Source organism: Amphiura filiformis, chromosome 17 (genome assembly GCF_039555335.1).
Source record: "Amphiura filiformis chromosome 17, Afil_fr2py, whole genome shotgun sequence".
Taxonomy (NCBI): domain Eukaryota; kingdom Metazoa; phylum Echinodermata; class Ophiuroidea; order Amphilepidida; family Amphiuridae; genus Amphiura; species Amphiura filiformis.
Genome location: NC_092644.1, coordinates 5,643,994 through 5,670,184, shown reverse-complemented (window position 1 = coordinate 5,670,184; position 26,191 = coordinate 5,643,994). Strand labels below are relative to the sequence as shown.

The 26,191-nt window shown below is 34.9% G+C and overlaps 1 protein-coding gene and 1 non-coding gene across 2 annotated transcripts in view; both read right to left on the bottom strand.

Annotated features, from left to right (window-relative positions):
• Positions 1-26,191, bottom strand: part of LOC140136848 (uncharacterized) — a 52,690-nt gene that overhangs the window by 23,851 nt on the left and 2,648 nt on the right. The window contains exons 2-4 of the mRNA XM_072158446.1: positions 4,098-4,169; positions 1,505-1,630; positions 608-707 (exon numbers count right to left, since the gene is read on the bottom strand). Coding sequence (XP_072014547.1) covers positions 608-707; positions 1,505-1,530 — 126 coding nt within the window. The 5' untranslated portion in view covers positions 1,531-1,630; positions 4,098-4,169. The remainder of the gene's footprint in view (positions 1-607; positions 708-1,504; positions 1,631-4,097; positions 4,170-26,191) is intronic.
• On the bottom strand, positions 12,068-12,141 carry Trnas-aga (transfer RNA serine (anticodon AGA)). The gene has a single exon. It is a non-coding gene; the product is annotated as a tRNA-Ser (tRNA).

Below are 26,191 nucleotides of genomic sequence, written 5' to 3'. Positions count from 1 at the left end.
TGACCGGTTCTTGTGCATATTAGAATTCTGTGTTGGTAACTGAGTAACTTGTCCCCACATTTTTCTTCCTGATTAGTCTTCTTCACAATAAAACTATACAAAACATTTCAATTTGAAACAAGTTTCATCCAAGCAATAGTACGCCTGTTATCGACACATGATTTCTAATTCAACACTTCGTCGGGAAAAAAAATACGACAATCGACATGTGTCAAAACAAGCTAAGTAATGAGATTTAAAAGTGCTGAAAAAAAGTCGATAGATAAGCCTAAAATCACGCCGATACGAGTTACAATTGCTGATCTCCGGTGTAAACACACTTCCTGGTTCGTTCTACTTCCAGGTTCTGGTCAACTTCTGGAGGTAATTTTCGACTTTACGATGAAAACATGATCGTACGGTAAGCTTATTCGGACAAAATAACATGATGGAAATTTTTCTTTTTGATATGTGTTATAAAGTGTTGAAAAAGGACAATTTATTTTGATATGTCGGATTTAGGGTCATATCGACGATAAATTATACGACACATACAACAGTTGATAACAGGCCTATCCAATAGTTCTCTGATGAAGGAGAAACTTTAGAACTTCTTTTCCCAACTTACTTGTAAGCTACTGAGAGTAGACTTCAGCATTGATACAAAGTCAATGTTTGCAAATCTCATATCCACCACATAACCAAACCCTCTCCTTTGATCCGATATTCTGAAAAGAAAAAAAACACAATGGGAAAAAATAATGACATTAAGCTAAAAATATGAAGGTACTGGCCAGTGACCCATCACTTCCCTTTTATGGATGGAATGAAAATGGATGCCTAGAAAAAGGACTGCCCCCTGCCCACTTCATATTAAGGTAGCAGTGGCGTGTCCAGGGGATGCTTTGGGAACTGAAGTCCCCTGCAATTTGTTAAAAATCATGTAAAATCAGCCGTTTTTGGCGATTTTAGCCATTAAACCACCTGCATAACTCTGAAAGCCCCTCTGAGCCCCCCGCAGGAACAGATCCTGGACATGCCGGTGGGTAGGGTCAATGTCATTAGTCGTTTAAAAAAATTAAGTGATTCTCACCACAAGTATATTGTGTGAAGATTGTTGTTCACGTTTAGGAGAATATAAAATTATTTCTTACTTTTTCACTAGAATCATTAGAAGAAACGATTATCTTGATCTCTGTGAATTGGAACCCATCAGGGGTCAACTCAGTGGCGTAGCCGGGAGGGGGGAGGTAGGCAGAGTGCCCCCACAGAAAATTTTCAAGGATAAAATGGTTACGGCAAAGAGTAAAGTGTCCTTAAAATGACTAAAAATGGGAAAAAAATAGGGAAAAAATTGGCAAATGGAGTTGAAAATTCAAAATCCTGGCTATGATGAGTCATCTCAAGTAAGTGACAGTGGCTAGGTAAAACACACCTAAATATAAATACCAAATTTGAGCCAAATTTGACTTTTGAAACAAGGAAAGAAAGTTATGGATGAAAAATGAAAAAGTTTCCATCTCACCTTGAGCTGTCCATAAAATAGCGCATGAGGATGCGCCAAGTCCTGTGGCTTTGACCTTTGACTCCAGAGTCCCATGATGCCTTGCAGGTAATGTTATTAATTGACGACCTTGTTGGTCACGACCACCTGCAAAAGAATTATTTCAGAAAAGTTGTCAATTTTACATGTGCATGTGTGTACATCAAGTATTATCGACCCCTATAAGTACAGTGGCCAAATTAGTGTTATGAGTGGGGGAAATAATTTAGGTATCTAAGGGTTTTTAGACATTGTGAAACCTAGAAGGAGGCCACAAAAATGCTTCATGTACATGTGAGGCAAAACATGATTACTAGCAAAATACTTGAATACAAGTTTATCGTCAAATTGATAGGGAAGCAACACTTTGTTTTCCCAATTTGTGGAGACAAAATCCAGCTGAATCAACTTGTTTCACAGTTGATGTTTGATTGTACAACTCTGTGCCTTCAGGAGCGGGCACAAGATCCATTATTGCGACCTGAACATCACCAAGACCTACACCACTCCTGAGATCGACGTGACAAGAGGACACGACCAACAGTTTCAAATCTACACCACCAACTTGTACCCATACTAACTCATTCATCCCCAGGACCATCAGGCTGTGCAACGACCTACAGTAAGACAACATTAACCAGCCTTCCAAGACCAAATTTAAACAGAGCATTACCCCCCTTAATTTTTTTGTGACCTCCTGTTAAAATAAAAAATACTCCTGTGGTATCCTATGGAGGACATCCCATCAAGTACCCCATAGTGTCAGCGTTACCTTAATAGGCAAATCCTTTTCTGTTATTATTATTATTGTTATTACCATCATCATGACATCATTATTCGTATGTATAGCACCATATCCTTGGTGGAAATTCAATAATTATTCAATCAAATGTATATACATACTGTGTAAAGAAGACATTGGTTTGGTATTGATTGGGTTCTCAGATACTCCAACTCAAACAATCAATAATTGTAAGATATAATAAAATCAATTTATGTATGATGATAGTAACATAATAATATATAGCTAATGTTTGGGACAACGATGTAGTATGTAACAAAACAATCACAGGGGTGGGCAGGGGAACTTGCATTCCAAGTTGTAAAGTACCTAAAGCAAGTATTTTTCATTAAAATGGACCCAAAGCAAGTACTATGCGGTTGTTCGATCTCCTACCCTAAGCAAATATTTTATTGTTGTGACTAAGTCACAATGAACACACATAAAACTGCTGGTAGCGATCAGTCAAGAGGCTTGAAAACTGAAGAAAAAACCTTTTTGAGTACAATTTCATCTGAATTTTACCTTCATTTCAACTGATTTTGTAGTAGCTACCCTTTTTTGAGTAACATCTGTGTGATTAAGGCATCCTAAGGGTATTTACCCATTTTTGTTGTGTTTGATACCCGAAATGAGAAATTCATGTATCTTGCCTGGCCGTGAAGACCCTTTTTGCTAACTTTTTTGTACGCTGGAGAGTGGAGAGATATACAACCTGAAATACAAGTCCTCCGGGACAATCATGGTAAAGAAAAAACATATAGGAAAAATTCATTTTTAAGAATGTTACATCTAATTTTTTTGAAATAAATATAAAATTAATAATAGAGATTAGAATTGAGAGCAAGGGCTTACATGTAGGCAGCCAGCTGTGTAGGAAGTGATTTACACACCCAAATTTGTAAATACACACCTGGATTTTTGCCCACATGGCCTATACTTTATACACAAATCATAAATTTACACACCCAGTTTTTTTAATTTACACTCATTGTTTTATGTCCTTGGCTCTGCCTTGGACATCGATCATGCCCTCAATTCAAATGTTTGTTGCTGAATCTTTTCAAAAAGTTACTTTTCACTCACAATTTTTTAGGAGTATGCATTATGTAAACTGTGACTTTCTGTATTATCAAGTACTTTGATCAACTTTCTAGAAAATAATTATGTGCATAACAAAAGCCTAATTTCCACCCAGACAAAGCTCCTTCCCATCTGTTTTATTTAATACAGCAAAGTCCCACAATAATTTACTCAGAGAAGATGATTTTACTGAATTGAATTATTCATGCACTTTGCAAAATACTCTGGAGCTGATCTTTCCAAGAGATAACAAATGTGGACACAAATTAGGATTACATATTTTTCCAGTGCTAACCTACGTGTAGTAACTTTGTTTGGGCTTATTTTGAATTCATTATGTGGTAGTCATATTAAATATTACACAAAATGCCAAATGAAAGTTGATAAACAAAATTGGGTGATTTTTCGATTATTTGACCCACGATTTGGGTTGAAATTAATTAGGCCTAAAAAAACTGTTTGTTTGTCGTAACATATTAACAAAAAATGGGGTAGGTCGATTGGCAATTTAAAAATTTATTATTCTTTATTTTATACACAAACATTTGAAGCTGTAAACAGCGTATGATAAAGGCTTTTTTATTTATTTTATATATTTTTTTTAATGAGAAAAAAAGTCTAGGGTCAGGCCTATTTTTATGGTCGGTCGGGTTACGCCAATCAAACAATTTTTTTAGGCCTTAGGTTGAAAACTGTATGGATGATATTTACCTGTCAGTATTGCCACTTCACTGTTCATCAACTCATCAGTTGGCATTCTGGCTATTGGACCTGGTTCCTCATCTATTGAAAAAAAAAAGTCAAGAAAATTAAGAGAAAAAATGAAAAAAATAAGAAAAAAATCAGATCATGATGCAAGTGTGGATAGAGTGTATCATCCGATTTGCCTGAATTATCAAATATGTGCATGTGCACATAGTTTTGATAGAAAAGACATTCTGGGTTTGATTTGTCTATGTCATGATGATACTATTGATACAGGATATAGCAGCAAAGCAAATTTCAATCTGAACTCACTTAATAACTTGCCTTTAAAATGAACCTTCCTCTGTTTGATCATCATGAAGCCACATAATTGACAAGAAATATCATATATATCCACTATCCACTAGGTACACAATGCATATATAGTTCCAAACATAGGCAGATCATTCCAATTATACTAGTACTATTCCAGGAATTAACTGTGTATTCTTTTCTTCTGCATAAAGATGGTTGATTTTAACTTCAACTGCTGCTACATGTATGTATTCACCATGACTGATCACAAAACATGTTTATTACAAATCTGTTGTTTTGTTTACACAAACATAGTAACAGTGCAGCGTTAATTGTTAAGACAAGTGTGAATTACTACATTTGTTAATTACTAGAATCAATGGTACACTCCTTGCAGACTTTGTAACTTCCTGTATATGTAGTTCCAATCATATGAATGGTTGCTTGAGCTAATAATAACTTACTAAAACCAAAGAACACAAACTCCAAAATATGGTACACAAGAAAAATATTACTATCTTCTGAAGATAGCAACTTCTTGTCTTTGGGAGTTGCACTTACTTAGCAAATAGCAATGTCTGTCTTTTAGACAATCACGTCACAAAATTACACTGTAAATGTAGCCTTCTATCACAAATTCTGCAATAGACAATATTGTGCTACCAGTGTTCAAGATCTACCCAGTACACATTTTTCACACACAAAATCCAATTTTGCTGGAAATACACAATAATTGAGAATAATATCCAAATTTTCTTTTGTTTCATGAATATTCCATCACCTGTTGGTGTTCATGTAAATTACTACTTAGTTTTAATGGCCAAGTCATCAGATGTATAATTATTATCCAATCCAGAAAGTTCCAGTAAATATAGAGCTAGAAAAATTAACACTTTTGTAAGGCCAAATAAGTATCACTCCACTGCAGAATCGGTACCAATACAAATTATCTTCATTCAAAGCAATCTTCATCACGGTAATTCCGGTCCTGAATTTGAATTCCGTCACATGCTGTCAAAGAATATAAATCCATAGATTAGAATGTCCATGTGATACATTTAAAAACAACAGCATTTACAGTATATCTGTCACCAACACAATCCTATTCAAGGTCCACAAATTGATCAATTTGTCCATCTCCAACATGTCAGAGTTATCAAAATTCATCAAATACTGCGTAGCGTATATACAGCTTCTTCAAACAGTCCTTGTCGGATGCCACAGAACACGAAAATCATAACATTGTAGTCATACATATATTTGAGATCATATCTTGTTTGCAGTTTGAAAGTAGTATGCGATGTGTCGCAATTTTCAAATAACACATTGGTTGTTAGTAGTAGTACAGAACAAATAATTAAAACCTTATAGCTGCTGGATGCAATAAATTCAAACTTGATAATTGCATTTCTGTACTACTCCTAGTATAAAACCGGCAACAAACACCAGATGTTATTTTTTTTATTTGGCTGTATGTATATCAAAATTTATTTTTTGGCTCTCGTCCCCTCCCTCTCACAGGGTGGAGGATGGCACTTTTAAAGTAGCCCAATTTGCAGTCAAAAGAAAAAGGCATGCACTCAAAATCCCAATTTTGGGTGCTTTATCTGAATTAACAAAGAAATCACTCGATTGCAGGCCGTCATTTTAGATGGCTAGTTTGCTCCTGGGATGGGCAAAATTAATGCCTTTGACAGATGCTATATTATAAATTGTATGTTTTGAGAAGCTAATTGACCTTTTGGTAGACCCAATTTGTAGAACAAGGCCATATCAGCACATATTTGAACTCTTTGAACCCCCAATGGGCTATAGATGTCTGGTAAATGTTTTAAAGGTCAAATTAGGACAGGCAATTTTATTCAAATGACGGGCAACCCTCAATTTCTCGCTAAAGACCCTGCTTGATTGGGAGGACGATCATCTGATTGATTACTTCTTACACTTCAAGATCGATCAACAAGTGGTTATAAAACAGTGGCAATTCAGTACATGGGTGATTCCAAAATCTGTACTCATCAAACACCACCTTGTCTTAAATCTGTTAAAGTAAGTACTATAAAGATAGTGATAGTCCAACTTTTGGCGAGGCACAATTTTCAAGGTGTGTGCATCTTTTATTTCAAAGATAGCAACTTTTGGCGAGGCACAATTTTCAAGGTGTGTGCATCTTTTATTTCCAAGATAGCCCACTGTGCTCAGCCAAGGAGCTGTGTGGGTAAGCAGATGACATTTAAATGTGTACTTTCAATGGCTATTTATTCATTTGTGTAGTTTGCTTTCAAATGTATGACCAAGCCCATTGTATTGGGAATTAGTCAATCAATTATTTTCATAAATTATGCTATAAATCCCTAATCTTCTATGTGTTTAAAAGGAAAACCAATTGCATACTTCCCAGAATGGTAATGAAGCAAAAGTTCCAAGATACCCATGAGATAATTATTCATCCTGAAAACTAATCTGCTATCAAATATAGGGTCCACAACTTATAAGTTCCCCCCTAAATACTTTTTTGAATAAGTCAAAAATTATTTGACGAAATGCAAAGGTGTAAAAATCTGTAGCTTTATTTGTTTTACACATATGTGACTCCACGCCACAACTGAGCCCGGATGTCGCCCTAGACCATTTTGAGGTTTTGGCATACTTGCAAAGGCCATACCATAAGCTTTAAAAAAACCACTTCAACCAGCTTCATAGCATATCTAGAAGTAAAGTTATGGTCGTTCAAAGGTGTCACGGTTTCAAAACACGAAACCGAGAAAACACAGTTTAAAGTCAGGGGTTTCAAAATTTGCCAATTTTTAAATGATTTACAACTTTTGACCATAGCAACCATTACATTCCATACATGCTATTACCACCAAACTTTGCAAAGACACTTATTATATCCTATCCTAATTATTAAAAGAGAAAGAAATCACACGTCATCTTATTTTTGCATATTTAATGAATTAATCAGTATCGGATATCGTTAAAAATAAACGGATGAAAATTCACACATGTGTCCAATAATGTTGATATCAGCTGTGTAAACGAAAGCTTTTAGACAATTTATACAATAAAAGCAAATAAGAAACACTTAAAACAATTTTAAAAATATAAAGATAAACACTAATTAATACTAATTAACATCTTACACCATCACCATAGCAACAGAACAAATAACTAAACTTATGAATTTAGATGCCATTTAGAGTTTGTACCATTTTTGCATTGCGATTTTTAAGTGTTTTATTTTTTCTGTGAATTCTACAATCATCAAATACATGAAAGACAGGATTATAGTATCAATTGGAACACTTAATTATCACCACAAATAACTGTGTCATTAGCATGATGACCCTCGACAGCACTTATTGAACTGCCCGCTCTGAAAAGAGTGCTAGGCTGGGTATAATGCTTTTTGTAATGTTAACAGCAAGTTACCATAATTTAAACATTTTTAGTATGTAACTTTTGTGCTAAAATATAAAGATAAACACTAATTAATACTAATTAACATCCGTATTACGCAGAATCATCGGGTCAGCTGACGAATTCGACCAATCAAACAGTCCCAGCGTGGTAAATAAGGCGGGCCCGGGGGCCCATAGCCCGTGAAAATCAATGCGAGCCCGAAGAAAATGTGCCATGAGGGCCAGACTGGCCCGTGAAAAAAAAAATAAGTAAATAAATAAATAAATTTAAGCTTACTGAAAAACGGGACTGAAAATACAAAAAATCTTCCAAGACATCGTCCATACTACACTAATTCATAATGGAGATTCATTTTAAATGCTGATTTTGTCAAAAAATGTGTTTATTTTCCACTCTCAATTTATTCGGGCCCGCAAAAGTTTGTGAGGGCCCCTAAAGATTCAAGAACAAGGGTCCAAATGGCCCGTGGTCATTTTTGCTTATTTACCACACTGAACAGTCCATTCGCACGATCTTGGCAACAGATGAACCAGATGTTTATACTAAAATAGGGTCATGTAAAACGGCCTCTCATTGGCTAATAACAATGTTTAAATGAAAATATCCGCTAGAAAATGAATCTGGAAATCCCCAGCTTTCCGGCAATCTGAAACATGGCGGCACTTTCGAGCAGAGAGAATTTTTCAGTAGCAGTGGACAAATTTCACGGTTATTTCGACGCTCTAAAACACTTTTTACTCAATTTTAGGAATATTTTTAGAACGACAAGCTTCAGAAAATGAGGTTTTTTACTTGTTTCTACTCTATATTTTGCAATGAAACTTGGACTAGTGTAAGAAAACATATTAAGCATTTCAAATATTTATAAATCTCATTTTTCATCGGAATGACCTTTCAACCCAATTTTCACTATGGCGCAAAATCAAGTTTAGCGACATCCGGGCTCAGTTGTGGCGAAGGGTCACATATGGACCAAAATTATAGCCTCACACGTCATTGCATTCAGTCACAATGGTTCATTATGTAAAAAAAGAAACCACTTTAAACACTGTTAAAAGTTGCATCTGAGTCCATAGGAATCAACTCTCAAACAATACAGTAGGCCATGCCTATTCATGTGTCTGTTAAAGAAAACCTGACTGCTATGGACTCAGATGCAACTTTGAAAACATCCTCTTTTCTTCCTCAATGACCATTGTGACTGAACGCAGTGATGTGTGACTCTATAAATTGGTCCACATGTGTAAAACAAACAGGGCTATACATACCTTTTTATATGTTTACATTTCGTAAAATATTTTTCGACTTATTTTAAAAAGTAATAGGGGGAACTTATAAGTTGTGGACCCTATATATGTCATTTCAAAGCTTATTTTCTTAAGGTGGTACTACACCCCTTGATAAATTTGTGACTATTTTTGCATTTTTCTCAAAAAATAATAACACACTGGTAACAAAAGTTGTGTATATTATAGGGGCAAGGAATCTAGTTACTACACTGGGATTTCAGTGACTCAAGACAAGCAGTATGTTATTTATGATAATGTAGAATGTACCTCATTTCTTAACATAATGAACCACTTGCCTTGAATCACTGAAATTTTGGTGAAGTAATTGGATTCCTTGTCCCTATAATATACATAACTTTTGTTACCAGTGCAATTTTGTGAGAAAAATGCAAAATTAGTCACAAAATTTATCAGGGGGTGTAGTACCACCTTAAATTTCCTTGTACATGTAGGCCAGCCTACATTTTTAGAATGAAGTACTTAAAGCTGAAAAAATTACACATTGGACTTGTTCCCTGTTTTGCAGGCGCTGTAGTCCATCTCACATGCAAACACCAATGTTATCTAAAGCTATATATACCAAATATGAAGCGATCAAGCAAAATCAGTCGCAACTCAGAAATATTGATTTTGAGATATAGCCAAACAAAGGAAATATTTCCTTATGTTTCCTTTTGTATGAAATTGAATTGGTTGTTTAATTTCAATATGGTTTTCTGCAAAATACAGCTGTGTAAAATGCTTTTTACTATTCTGTAAGAAACTGAAAATTTAATATTTCTGAGTGCCAACTGATTTTGCTTGATCGCATCACAGATGATTAAGGGAAATCAGAGTAGATGAGTAATAAAGCAACTTCCTCTTCTCAGTATTTCTTACACATCCTGCCCTGAAAAATTGACAATCTAAATTCTAAGTACCAACATTCCCAAGTATCTGTCATATTAACAATGATCAAAATAACTCTTGAAAATAAGCCAAATTGTTGCTGGTACTTGATAACACCAATTAACACTAATTAATACCACAAACACCACTTCTTCAAAAACATAAAATATACCAGATTGATAATATTTAATTTTGGTAATTAAATATGCAAGCAGCAGCAATTTGATTACAAACCACTGTAATATATTTTGCCTTCAATTTGTGCGTCTGTATCACAGCCTGTCCCCTTGCTATTGGGTGCACCTGTTTTATACAATATGCAAATTTTATCATCAATAAAATGAGTTATTTGCACAATAAGGCTTCAAATTGCCCATTTGTGTGTGTATAAAATGGGCTATTCCATTAAAATCAACACTCCCCTGTGGAAGATTTTGGAAATATCTTCCACAGGGGAGTATGAATTTCAAATGGAATGAACACATTAGGCAGTTCCATTTGAAACTCGTCCTCCCTCTGTGAAAGAGTACAGGTTGAATCTGTATCAGAGGGTGTATGAAATTCAAATGGAGCTGTCTAATGTGTTCATTCCATTTGAAATTCATACTCCCCCTGTGGAAGATATTACCAAAATCTTCCACAGGGGGAGTATGGATTTTAAATAGAACAGCCTAATGCTGCTCTGTTATAAGTCTGTTTGGTATACACATAGTGAGAACAACAGGTGTTTCTTGTGCGACATCAGGATATATGCAAATTCCACGTGCACTGTATCCCACAATTTAAAATTGCCAGTTGGCTACATGATTGAAAAATAATAATTTTAGTCACTATTTGATTTTATTAAAAAATTGTATTTCCAATTTTTGAATTGAAGCATTCATTAATTGGAGAGTTCAAATTAGGTTGGTGTTTTATTGTGTAAGCATTTAAAGATGCATTTAATAGTTATTTTAAGAAACATGAAATAATAGGGGATTTAAATCAAATGTTACATCCCTACGACAAAGATTTTTGCAAGCTTGCAAATTTCTTCATTTACCGGTACTTACAGATATGATTGAAATTAAAACTTCCCACAAAAAATACTGTCCAAACGCAATAAACGCTCATTTTGGATCCCTTAAAATTGTTTATAAATTTCTTAAAAGTGAAGGACAAGTCTGTCATTCAAATTGTCATTTGGTATTTTTGAAATGAAAAATTTGGCAAGAAAACAAAGAAAACAGCAGTATTGACAAAGTTGAAGCCCCATTCAAATACATGTAGGTAATTTATATACTGTCAGTATCTAAATTACAGATTCATGTAAAATACATTGTACCTAATTTTGCATAGAGCTTTCGGCTGAACCACTAGCAGGCTATGTTAGCACATCTATGACACTGACAAAGGTGCCAAAATCTGAATTTTGATGATTTTGACGATTGTCCGGATGAGCAAATCACTGAATGGGCCTTTAAATTGAATTTGGTTCATTTTTTGGCCTATTTGCACACATACATATCCCAACTAACATTAACTGGAATCAGTCAAATAACAGAGTAGTTTTAATTACTGTCTAAATAAGACATTAACTCACCCATAGAACACCACAGTGAGGTCAGGATATTAATTTAAAGTGTAGTTTCTTTCATTTCACCTCATTAATTCCACTTAAGGGGGTACTACACCCTTGGCCAATTGTGTGCCTATTTTTGCATTTTTCTCAACAATTATAGCGCATTGGTGACAAGTAAGATACGTATATTATAGGGGCAAAGACTACAACTACTGCACTGAAAATTCAGCAACTCAAAGCAAGTAGTTATTGATTTATTGATTAAATATTGGTTTTCCCTCATTTTTGACTGTAACTCCACAACAGTTGTCTGTGCTGAAATAAAATTTCCAGTGCAGTAGTTGTAGTCCTTGCATACATATCTTAGTTTGTCACCAATGCGCTATAATTTTTGAGAAAAATGCAAAAATAGGCACAAAATTGGGCAGGGGTGTAGTACCCCCTTAAAATGACCAGACAACCTTCTTCCTAGTTGCACGTAATTTATTATTTCCCTAGAGGAGGCCAAGGAATAAAATATCTTCCTTGAACAGGATTTGAACCTGCGACCCCTGGGTATCTAGACCAGTGCTTTTACCAACCAAGCTATCAAGGAAGCCAATGGCATCGTTAAGGGTACATACACGATGTATTTAAAATTGGTTGTCAAAAAAAATTTCATTCTCAAAATAAATATATTATTGAAAAATAACACTTTGATGTTTTACAAAAGTTCATTCTACAAATCATATACTTTGAAAACTTGCTTGATTTATTGTTGTTAATGAGTTATCTACATTTTACAAAAGTGTTATTGTTCCAGCCCTCTTTACATCATAGTTCTCAAGAACCACAGGACCTACAAAAGTATATGATATTTGAATTCTTCTACACATTCGCTATGAAATGATCAATGCAAATTTTGCCAAAGCTCACTACCATTCGCAAGATGCTGTGTTTTTTTAGTTGCTAACCTTTAAGGTTCCAATTCCAAATCATATCTCACCTGCGTCTCTCTAGCAATGTTAAAGCATTAATGCCAAAAGATTTTTACAAATTTGTCTTGTTCTGGTGTGCTGAAAAGATTGCTGTTATTATGTAGCAATAAAGCAAGTCTAAGGGTTCTTCCAATAAAACTTGGGAAGTATGGGAACTGATCAATCAATCAATCAACCAACATACCGATCATGTTCAATCAATCAACATTCATTCAATCATTTATTTGTTATTTTTTTAAACCAATTTATTGAATTTAATGAAATGTGATAGTGAATATGTGGTCCAAACGAGAAAACAATCCATTCCTGTGTTTACTTACCATAAAATTACTTTATTGAAATAATAAGAATAAAATGCTCTATTGATTCAGTTATGATGTGTAAAATCAATATGAAATGACCTTCCAAGCTCAGATTTTCAACACCTATTGTAATGATATCATTCATAGCTCAGTGCACTCTGCTTTCATTTGAGTTACTGTTTGCGTTGCCATAGCAACCGAACGCAAATCATCGTCATCACCACAAAATGACAAGGTGCTCAAATGTTGTACTCAGGGCCCAGGATTCAGGGCCAGGGTCTACATTTTCTTTGAAGACTATACAAAGTCACAAACAAAAAGTTTGGAATGCGTCTTATTGTTCATTACACTTGTTGTTGCTCAGTGTTATACAAATTGGCACAAAACATACTGGGATTCAAACAAACCAACAATTGTGGTGTACCATTTTCTTTGGCTGTTTTGACCCCAATTCACCTAGATTGGGGTCAATTACAGTGACATAATTTTCACATGCTTCGCACACATTTGTGACGTGTCATGTCAAAAGCAGACACTTTTTTGGCAGGATCGTGAATGGAGAAATCCCGGGAGAAATAGCCAAAAATCTGCCAGGGGCGATTTTTTCACAATTTGGGTTTGTTGCAAATTTGTGATATTATTAATGTTAAAAATATTGTCTGATAGTTTCAGATCGGAATATAACTGGCATCTTGTATTTTTGAGACATTTTTCAAGGTAATTCCTACCCTCAACATTGTCAATAATATTTTTAAAGGCCGATATCTCAATTTCCAACTTTATAATGCCATAACTTATGAACTCAATATCTTCGCTTAGTAATGTCCGATTTCATTGGAGAAAACGGCGTTGTGGAGCAAAGATATGTAAAAACCTCAAAATTGATAACCTGCCCAAAAGTGTCTGCTTTTGATATGACACGTCATATTTGTCCTACTAATTGTCCCACATTTGTCCTATATTATTTACACTGTTAGTCAAATTGTTAAGTCCGGCAGCATTTTATATGTATACACTAATAATGTGCAACATACTTTTCCAGCCATTTGATCCACCTATCCCAGCCAGGTGATGCAGTCTGTGAATTGTTTGCCTGATGTGTGAAGGAACTGCAGACTTGGATTGTTACAAATTATAAGCTAATTATGATGAACATGGAAAAACTGAGTTCTTTGAGGACCCCTCGTATTGAGATCCTTCAAAACCCTGATCCTGGATGCGGGTGCTGTCTTCAGCCATAGACTAAATGCTCCGACCATGATATGCCCACCCCCCTCCAAAACATTGCTTGCTCTTTTTGTCTGTTTGGTTTAGTTTGTTGACTTACATTGTATGTGCACGGTGATTTTCATCACTTGTTTCAGTACGGTATACTTTTGTACTGTTTTCCTGACATTTCTGTGGACTGGAATTGGCAATTTTGGGCCATAGAACTTTGCCTGTTTAAATTGGTTGTTTGGTTTATCGTGTCTGCTATAAAGACAGTAATTTTCATGAACTGTGCCACCGCACAGTCCGCACTTTTCTATTCCCATTGATGATTGATCCCTGTTGTTTTTTGCAGGTTTAACACTGTGGGTCTTAGAATTGGTAATTTTTGGCTATCAAACTCACCTACCATGCCTACTTCTAATTTGTGACCGCTCAATTTCACCATAAATGAGCCCAGAAGTCGGCCCTTCAGTAAAGTTGACATTTTGACAGATTTAGAAAGATCATACCTGGAAGCTTCAGAATGACACTTCAACCAACCTTGTATGATATCCTGAAATTAAGTTAGGTTTCTTCAAAATTTGCCTTACAACAAAGCGCAATACCGTACTGAGAAAACAGTTATTTAAATTATTACTTTTGCATCAAGGTTTACTTTTGCATCAAGGTTTAATAGTTGCAAAATACTTTGAAGTCGAGGTTTAATGTAATGGAAGGAGGGCAGGACTTTGATAAATGATGGAAATTATGGGGTAAAACAACAAGTGAAAATGACTATACTGCTTTGGGAAAAAAACCAAAAAAAAACAGGAAGCAAGAAACATACCTAAAAAATCAGCATCACTTCCATCATATGAAAAGATATCAAAAGTGGCAAAGAATTTGTGAAATGAGGGAATTTTCTTAGAAAAATACATCACATTTTCAAGAAATTCGCCTTCTCTTCAATCTCGGGCCATATAGTAATTTAAATAGTGAAACCGTAGAACGATCTGATGGTCGCACAAAATTAAAACCATAGAACCGGGACTCGACCGCCATCTCGATACAGGCTTGGAGCAAAAATTGGGGTATTCGGTTTCCCTTGGAATGCGCTCGAGGCATTCGTTGTCATGCAAGCGCGACATGGATAATGGGCGCATTTGAGAGACACACTTGATGCGACCTGCACGCGAGTACCAAAACGCTTCAGATGAGACGCAGAATTGTGTTCGTACGTCTCCGGTTCTCCTTCTCTAATAAGCTAATTCGATAATTCAGAACAGAGTGCATTGTGGGTAATATTCTTGGACATTCTTGGGGATATAATAACACAATCCTCCCATAGACGGCTGTGGGAATGGACTTTGACTGATCGAAAATTCCTGTGATTTCATTTGTCATTTACAACTTTGGTACTTCCAAGGTAGGTTCTATTAAACTATCTTTGTTTGTTATATAAAAGTTCTATCCGGACAATCAGACCCAACAACTGGCAAAAAAAAATTTAAAAAGGTTTTTTTAAAAGTGCAAAGTTCGTCACCATTGAATTACTGTGTGAGGCCTGGCTGTGATATCCCTACAGAGTTTTACCCACAATGCACTGATTTGCACTGTTCTGAATTATCAAACTTGCTTATTCTGTGGTTGGTCATGATTGTTGGTCAGCATATAGGTATGACAGGGAAACCTCAGTTAACACATTTGCTAGTCAGCCAAAATGGCCTAAACCGGCAATACAAATTTACATTGAAATTTAAAAGAACCGCTTGCTCAAGGAAACCTTCATAAATATGTTGTCTATACTTCACTTGACCCAAATATATGATTTTTTTTGGTGATGAGAGACTCGCACATGGAATTTCAGAGGGATTTTGATAGCAGTTCAAAAAAAAAAAAGCTGCTAGATAATATCGTCATGAGACTAAGATCTAGAAAGTAAGAACACCCCCGTAATGCTGTTTTGGGGAATTTTGCTAGCAGAATCTTGTTTGATGAAAGTCAATCTTTGACTAGATGTAACTTTGCTACGGAAAGTGCTATGACAAAAAAGGTTTTCAGTGTTGGCTTTCTTTACTCAAGGGCTTTAATTTGATATATAAAATGATGCAGTTTGATGGCAAATTTGAATTCACCTGGCATACTGTTACGTGCCTGCCGGCTTATCTTCTTAATAGAACTATGAAATCACACAATTATCACACCATCAGGCGAAGTTTTACCATAATTCTTAGACTAGTTAGAGTCCTTTTATTCCTCTCTCCATCCTCTCTCTCCCCTCTTTTCCCATTCCATAGTTTTACGACATCACGGTCGGACATTACATTCAAAAGTGATATTACAATAATAAAATACATTCGCAATCATGGCGCTACGCAAATCTGCGGACATAGCGCGCCACGCCGCGTACTAGTTTGAGCGCATATTGCAATTAATCGCGCATTGATAACATTACCACATGACACTCCCGAACTCCTATATGATTGTGTCAATCATCTAAATCGCGTTAAATTTACATCTTTTTGTGTGCATAAATATAATTTCATGCATACATTTGTTTTGATGCACGTTTTAATTCATTTTATACAATATTCTCCAAACGTACATTTGCCATAAATACAAATAATATTTATGTTATAAATTTCGTCTCCAATGATAATCTCACACTAGTTTCCATTTCTCCAGAACATAATGAATTAAGTTATACATGTCCATGTTTATATGGAAATGTCGCTTGACTAATTGTGCACTATAGCTGCAATACCAAACGCTTGTCCAGAAATTTAAATTCATCATGAAATCCTGATCAATAAATAATACACACATTTTGCGATAAAATCTTATTTTAAACACAACATTTTTTGACGACCATATTATAATACTTTATCCCTTCATTTCAATTTTAAATGAAATGTCGACTCCATGGACTTGCGCACTACTGCTGCAATCCCAAACGCTCGTCGCTTATTACAACAATCCAATCAAAATCTTACACATATTTTTGTACTCAGGCTTGAGTTTTTGCATGTGAAATAATGCACACATTTGTCCATGTGCATGGTAATATTAAATTAAAACAATATAATGTTTCATTGCTGTTTATCTTTGTTTTTAAACATAATTATGCTTTACACAACAAAACATTTTTGAATGCCACAAAGATTGACGTGCATTATGTAAGCTTAGGCCTACATTTCTACTACGCATGATGTATACAATCATTTAATTTTGATATGTGCAAACACATTTCGTTGTACGTACCTTTCATTTGTGCACATATACATTTGCAATATTTATAATACTTGCTTCACTATCGCACAATCCTCGTTTAAATTTTATAATATATTACTGATCATTTTCATCTGTGAAAATATAAACATCTCTTGATTGTCTTCAAGTAAAAAGACCAACAGTCAAAATATCATACCAAATGTCTGGTCATTTAGCAAGGAATCCAAGCAGGCTAGAACCTGAAGACAGCCTCTCGTAATCCATTTTCCACATCAATCTGCCACACCGATGCGTAGATCATGTAGACAACACTGCCACTGTCATGAAAACACGATTCACCCGTCTTTTTCCAGAAGAACACAAATCAGCAATATATTCCAACGATGAAAATGCATCAAATCTCACAATTCTGGTATTTGAACGGAATTGATGATGATACAGTCACGAAGCTATCTGTTTTCTTCTCTTCTTTCTTCTGTAGCGAAGCTATCTGGTACTGTGACGCTCTCTTCTTTCTTCCAATCCGGGCTTCCAAAAGTAAAACAACAATTTACAGTTCTGCGAACTTCTGCGTCCTCTTCTTTCTTCTTATGGCTAGCTCACTGAATGTTTCTTCTTCAAAGTTGAACTAGTCTTTGCCGACTTTGAATTGATATCGTTGTTGATTTCCAAGTATCGTTCTTCGAAAACTTTGTTGATGTTTTCTTTGGCGATTTTCCAGTTTCTTTCTTCGAAAACTTTGTTGATGTTTTCTTGGGTGATTTTCCAATTTCTTTCTTCGAAAACTTCGTTGGTGTTTTCTTGGTGATTAATTTGAGTCTTTCTTAGGCTATTTCTTGGAAATGGCGTACCTGTAGATTTACTTTTTCCGCTGCCACCATGTTACGTGCCTGCCGGCTTATCTTCTTAATAGAACTATGAAATCACACAATTATCACACCATCAGGCGTAAGTTTTACCATAATTCTTAGACTAGTTAGAGTCCTTTTATTCCTCTCTCCATCTCTCTCTCCCTCTTTTCCCATTCCATAGTTTTCACGACATCACGGTCGGACATTACATTCAAAAGTGAAATTACAATAATAAAATACATTCGCAATCATGGCGCTCACGCAAAATCTGCGGACATAGCGCCACGCCCAGCATACTAGTTTGAGCGCATATTGCAATTAATCGCGCATTGATAACATTACCACATGACACATACCTACAGCATAGTATAGTCCTAAACTGTAAGCCTCATATTTCGAGGCGCGGAACGACACCAAATTGGTGTCTTATGACCTATGACCCTGATAAACAACACAAACTACTCCATGTGGAAGTTGTTGACATTGTTTGTGAGTTTTGTTGAGCAACTGAATTCCTATTTTGTAAAAACATGTAACACACCAAAACATAAAGATCGACTATCTAATGACTTCATAGTCTACAATGATTCTAAATTTACCATTATCTGCGGAATCCTTTCTGTTCAAACACGAATTTGTAGTTTCATATTTTTGCCGTGATCGCAGTGACCGGCGAAGCTGCCAAGTAATTCAACACTGATGGCCATGTGATGACGTTGTTCAATCCGGGTCTCTGTGGACTCTACCACTTCTTATAATAGGTATGCTAAATGCTTTTGCGGCAATGGGGGCTGGGATCGCCTTACGCCGTCTTGTGATTTGTCAATCAAGTCAATTACCTCCCCTATAGCCGAGTGGAATTAGTAATTAATATCATGAATATGCTAATCCTGACTTCCCATATCATGAATATGCTAATCCTGACTTCCCATATTGCATTGCGCGATAAACATGGACGACTGCTGCGAGTGAAAAATTCGGCGTGTTCTCACCAATTTCATCTAAATGTGTAAGAAATAATCATCTGATTTCAATATGGATCAAGAAGAAGAAACCGTAATCACCTCATATACAGCTAGAGACAATTTCAGTACAATAGACAGTAAGTGTGCGTAATTGCTAACGAAGATGAATTAAGAACCGGTAACCAACACGATAAAGGGTGCACCTCCGACGTGTATGTTGCCTAACCATCACATCAACATGATCAATTCAAAGCTACACGGTACACCCGTTTTTGAAATTAGAGTCACACGGTAGCCGTGACCAGCAAGTTTTTTAAAAAAGACTGATAAAGAAGACTAATAACAGATGCTCCCGCGAGACTATATTTACAGCTAACATTAAAACACTTGACTTCTATTGTTCGATGTTATTTTTCGCTGGGTACAAAGTGTATCTAAAACCATGCTAAATGTTATTTACAGTCCCAGGTGTAATATCTTGACACTCATTAATTCAAAAAGGGCCACCAATCCTACAGTCAATCATTGTTCGTAATAAACAAATATTTTTGCTTCCATTTCACGCGGTATTTCATAGCTAAAATTAGTGGCAAATCATACTGATCCAGAATTGTTAGACACTGCTACAGGTCTACCTGGTTATCACCTTCACACTACTTTTTCAGATTCACTTCCAATTATACCCTAGCAATTTCTGAAATACCGTACATACAAATTCGAACCCCATTCGCCAAAAAATCAAGTTTTTCACAATTCTTTTGTTCTTTTCGGACGACACATCAATTCATATAATAAATATTGTACATCGACACGCTATTTCACAGCCAAGTCTCGTGGTGTAATGGTTAAGGCATTGAACTCCTAATCCGGGACTCGAGTTAGAAATCCGATGACCAACTTATTTTTTCAATATTTTATTAAACAATAATTTTATTGTCAGTAATTTAATCAAGGATAACACAATTTTAATCATCCAGTGCTATTATGATATTATTTTTTTTTATCAAAGCAAGATGTTACCAATATTTTTCTCATTTTAGTTCTGTCCTACCACGGGCGATTCGCATGATAATAGGACAATAAAACATGTGATATGTATGAATGGTTGTTGAATCGATCTAGAGACCTGTCCCTTTGTCATCTTCAGCTATCGTAGAACTGTATTCCAACATGACTGTCATTTCAATTGTTATACCGTTCGGTTGGTTTATTGCATACACTCTATAGAGGGTATTCATTACTACGTCATTGATGTGATTGCTCATGCATAAAATTCCTCCACATAGGTTGTTTAGCTTAATCGGGAGAGTGACCTCTTGAAATGTTGATCACAGTTATCTTTGAGTTATTACAATGAGGCCCACGTACAATGTTCAACACAAAGTGAACAATGCTATAACTTGGAGGACAAACAAACCAACACCGCCAAATTCGACTGACATGTGTACAACGTGGGAAGCTATGGGGAAATTGAACACTTGTTGTCTGATCATGCATGTGTTTATGGTTCGGGTAGCGGTTACTTAGCAACTCTCGTTCCGCTTGGGTTTATTGCATACACTCTATAGGTGTGAAAAATTATTATAGTATGAAAGACAGCAGGGACAAAAACGTATCCAAAAAGATACAACCAAATATAGAAGGCCACTAAAGTCATAGTTACGTAAAGGCAAATAAGCAAAGCGGCAAAAATACCCAAATGCCTATTAAAAGGAGGGACTTTCCCCACCACAGACACACGGAACCCCGATAGAGAGCAGGGCTTGAAGAATGAGGGAAATTAAAACTACAAATCGCGAAAGACCGCCAACAACCGCCGCTAATAGGAAATCCAACTAGATTGCCCAGGGCTACAAAGAACTATCAACCGCGAAATTTGGATATCCAACTAGATTGCCCAGAGGGCTACAAAACCACAATCATGGTTGACATGAAGAATGAGGGAAATTAAAACTATAAACCGCGAAAGACCGCCAACAACCGCCGCTAATAGGAAATCCAAGTTCTAGATTGCAAGAGGGCTACAAAGAACTATCAACCGCGAAATTTGGATATCCAACTAGATTGCCCAGGGCTACAAAAACTACAATCATTAAAACATAATTATCTTGCTAAGTCGTGGCACTTAGACGCTTCCGTAGTATAAGCCTTGCTACATAATCATACACGCATTTCTCAGCTTCAATTTGAAGTAAATCGCACTGACTCTGTGTCTCGCTGGCATCGTCAACATTGGGTATGTGTTGTTCATAATCATATTTACATTTTCTTAGTTGCCTTGAATAAAGTTTATTAAAATGTATATGTATCCCTATTAACATTACAGTCACGCGGTAGCTGTGACCAGCAAGTTTTAAAAATAAACGGCTGATAAAGTTTTATTAAATTATTTACTGTCATAAATCAAGGATAACATATAATTTCAAACATCTATGTTTTGTTTTATTCGTTTTATGGAGTAGGCCTACTTCAGAACCCGATGACTTTCAAAACTTAAAGCTGCTTGGCTACATTCATAAAAAGAAATAAAATCCACCAAAAAACGCGTTGACAACGTAAAAGAAAGCAGCAAGTTTAAAAAGCCCCCACCTCGGCTCACTTTTTGAAACTTGGTCCCATTTTGAATATCAACAGCAAATCGGTGTTTTTAACGTTTAAACAATAGCATCATTGCCATTAACATGCCTACTTATTATAAAACAAAACATATATGGTCATTTTCACAGTAAAGGGTGTAACTTTTGATTTTTAGGGTCAAAATTTCAAACCACTTAAATATGTTTCTGTTTACTGTAATCATGCATAGAAGCAACTTAAATTCCAGTAAAATAATGTTTCAAGGCTTAAACCTTTTGATTTCTGATAAAAATTTGACATTTCCATAACATTTTGGTTAAAATCTAAGAAAAATGTATTTTACATAAGCTCAGAAAATTATGACATGAAAGCTGGAATACATGTGAAATCCCATTCCAAAGTAAGTCAACAGATATAAGTTAAATTTTATACCATGTTTTGCTATGTTTGTAATTGCAATTTTGAAAATTTTTAACATCAAGGGTCATTTGCAATGGAAATTTCCCAACCTTAAACATATTTTTTAAGTTTTAATTGGGTTCCTAAAATAATTTGAATGTCTAACTTCATGTACAAATACTACTTGATGAAAGGAACCTCCCAGCCAAGTTTCACAGAAATTGGAGTTATTTTCTAGAATTGGCAATTCAAGCGATCTGTGTTTCGGAGGCTTCAGTTAACAACACCGGTGATCATAAAAGTAAAATATTTGGCTAACTACTACAAGTTGACATGAAAAAATAGGTAAAAAATATCACAATTACCAATTTTCATGCATTGCTTCTAAGTATTGAATTTCAGTTGTGACAAAACTTAAATTATCACAGCAAGTCATTTTTTTTGTTTCAGAGGCTTCATGTTAACAATGGGTAAACATTGCAGAAGTAGTTTTTTTGAAAAGAACACTGTTGGGATCATCTAAGCTGTTATTTTCTTGTGTGTATTGAATCAATGATTCTATGCGGCAGATATTGTAGATTTATAACATGGTAATTTTTCACCCATTTGTTAAGTATGGTGTTATTTGCATGTGAAGCATCGGAAACGGACTTTCTTGGGTATCAGTATATTTTTCAAACATTAACCATAATATCAAATTTTTTTTAAATTTATGACATTCTGCACATATCATGTAACAATTACAATGCAGATATCAATATGGAACACACCAATTTAGATATGCATAGATGATAATTAACCTAATTGTTGTTTCGGAGGCTTCATTTGTTTCGGAGGCTTCAATTGTTAACGGAAAGTTTGTATTGGGTCCATTTTCAAACGGTGATATATATCTCCATGATTTAAAAACAAGTGACTTGAGGATCTACTTTGCTACATTTTGATAAATAGATTGGATGAGCTCTTTTATTCATATTTGCCCAAGCTTGCTGAACAGTTTGTTTCGGAGGCTTCAAAAAAAGTTAACGGAAAATGGCTCTTTGAAGTCAAGATTTTATAAAAATTTTAAAAGCTTGCAAATCGACTAATTTTTGTTACCCATTTCAAGTTAAGATATCAACTGTTATAAATCAAGAAGAAGTGAAGAAATAACCAAGAATTATGAACCAAAGCTATACCCACAAAGTTTGTTAACAATTGTTAACGGAAAATGAAGCCTCCGAGGCGACAGATCGCGAAGTCCGGTTCTCAAGAATACGGGGCGGTTCACAGTTGCATCTAAGGTGGCAGTGTTTACTGAACATATGACCATACTTTCAGGATAAGAAAAATTATCCATGAACTAACTGAAGAAAACACAGGGTTTTACAAAAATGTTACTGTTTTTATAGTTTTTCAAAATGGCAATATTAGGTACATTTAAGCCTGCTAAAACTGAACGCAGTAACTCCCGAAGATGATTATGCTACCCAAGGTAGCTGCTAACTAGATGACTTATGTGGCCAAAAATCATGGAATTCTGTGGCTTTATTAGAACACTACGGATCAAAATGTTAAAAATCCAAAGTTACACCCTTTACCGTGAAAATGACCATATAGGATATTGGCCATGAACAACATAATAACCTTTCTGATCGTTCCAGAACTTAATATCGCATCGGTACATTAAAGATACGTAACACTTCTGGAAATGTTTTAAGTTGATAATTAGGACAAAGTTTAAATCAGTATCTTTTACAAATGGGACCAAGTTTCAAAAAGTGAGCCGAGGTGGGGGCTTTTTAAACTTGCTGCTTTCTTTACGTTGTCAACGTTTTTTGGTGGATACTGGTTAATACCAGCGACTTAAAATGTATGTAGTATAGTATTACCGTAACCACTCGGGTATAAGCCCACCTTCGGCTATAAGCCCACCCCCTATTTTTCAAACCATTCCGGGAACAAGGGTGCACTCGGGTATAAGCCCAGTAGTCATTTTGGCTAAGTTTTTAAATCATCAATGCTTTTCTTTCACATTTAAGAACAAATATTAAAAAAATATCAGTTAAAACTTAAGAGCTCTTGAACATAATTTTTTAGAAGTGGCTCTATACCTCAAAAAATAGATTTTTCTGATATTTTGTGCAATGATGCATGTTAGGGTGTTGACTACTTGTGTGACTAAAAAAAATTCAAAAATCGGCTCGTTGCCATGGAAACGGCCAAAACCCAGATTCTGTCATTTTGGGCCAAATTGGCAGTGACATTAAAAAAAAAAACATGTTATTTCAAGTGTTCGCTGTATCTAAGCCATATATTGCTGGTACATCACATTAAGTTCTTGTAAAAGGACATCTATTCATCTGATGATCAGCATATTTAGAGGTCAATAAGTTATTCTTAAGGGTACGTGCAGAGCCCATCTGTCAGGTGTATTTTCACTTTTTCATAAAATGTCATTTTAGCACCTAAAATATCATCATGAAAATCAACAACCCGGTGTTCCCAGGATTTTATCCATTCTAGTGTGGGTAGTACAAGCTAGGTACTTTACATTTTAATAAAATTCAGCTTGGGCAAATGTTACTTCTAAATACAGTGTTGCCAGAAAAACCGGTATTTTTGCAAATTGACATTTTGTCAAATTAAGCCTTTTTGTCACAATTTTGTGCATTTTGACAAATATTTTCCTTCAAGGTGAATCCAAACAACACTTTTTCGTCTTTGTAAATATCCAAACACTGAAAATTCAAAATTAGTGTTGCCAGAATTCTTGATAAACACCCAATATTAGCATTTTAGTGATTTTGTGTTGATGGTTTGGTTAGGAAATGCTTATTTCTAATTTTCATACATCAAATGTACATAGTATAGATTGTTATATGAATGTTTAAACACCTGAGCACAAAGTAAGTGTTGCCAGAATTCTTGATAAAACACCCAAAATCATATATATATATTTATATGTGCTATGATCCAACATCAAATTTTTTTACTATCATCAATATTAATAATAATATCAATGTAGGCCTATTAACATCATTATCAATACTAATCAAAATTATTAATATCGATATAAATAATAATCAAAAGTATTAACATCAATTTGGTTTACTATCATCAATAATATTAATAATATCAAATATATTAACATCATTATCAACAATCATCAAAAAATATTAACATTAACCCTAGAACTACTGAGCCATATTTTGTAACACAGACTACGAAGGGGGTTGCAACCCCTAATTTTCAATTATAAACGTCTATATACCGTTATATTTGGAATCAATGTATAGCTATGGGTCTCCTCTACCCCAGTGATACCAATAAGTACAAACATTCCTCTCATACAATGTCGCTGTGACGTCATAATGTGAGGGCGCCCATGCAAATGCTATTTACAAAAGTATTGGCAAAATGGATTTTCAGCTAAAATTCTACAAAAAATGCAATTTGACCGAATTTTCTCCTCAAACTAACAAGTAAAAAGTCAATAGCTTATAATAATTTTACATGAGCGAAATGAAAATAATTTATTTTACTGTAGAAACCATTGGTGGCCCTCACCAACACCCCTCTATGGTCATCTTTGACAGCCGGTCCTACCCCCAGGTAAGGTGCTGGTAAACATTTTTACACTAAAATGAGCGCAAAGGATGGATCTATGATTAGTTTAGGTCGGGCGTAAATGCGCGCATTTTTTATGACGGATAAGAAATCTTGGGGTGATAATTCGTAGTTCTAGGGTTAATATCAATAATAATCAAAAATATTCACATCAATATATCAATAATATTTAAAAATATTAATACCAATATCAATAACACTAATAAACAAAACTATCAATATCAATAATAATCAAAAATATTAACATCAATATCAATAACAATCACAAATATTTATATCAATATCAATAATAAGCAAAATATTAATATTAATATCAATAATAAGCAAAATATTAATATCAATAATAATCAAAAATATTAATAGGGCCTATCAATATCAAAATCTTAATATTTTAAAATTGATTAGTATTACTATTTTTGATTATTATTGATATTGATATTAATATTTTTGATTATTATTCATATTCATATTAATATTTTTGATTATTGATATCGATATTAATATTTTTGATTTTTTTATTGATATTGATGTAAATATATTTGA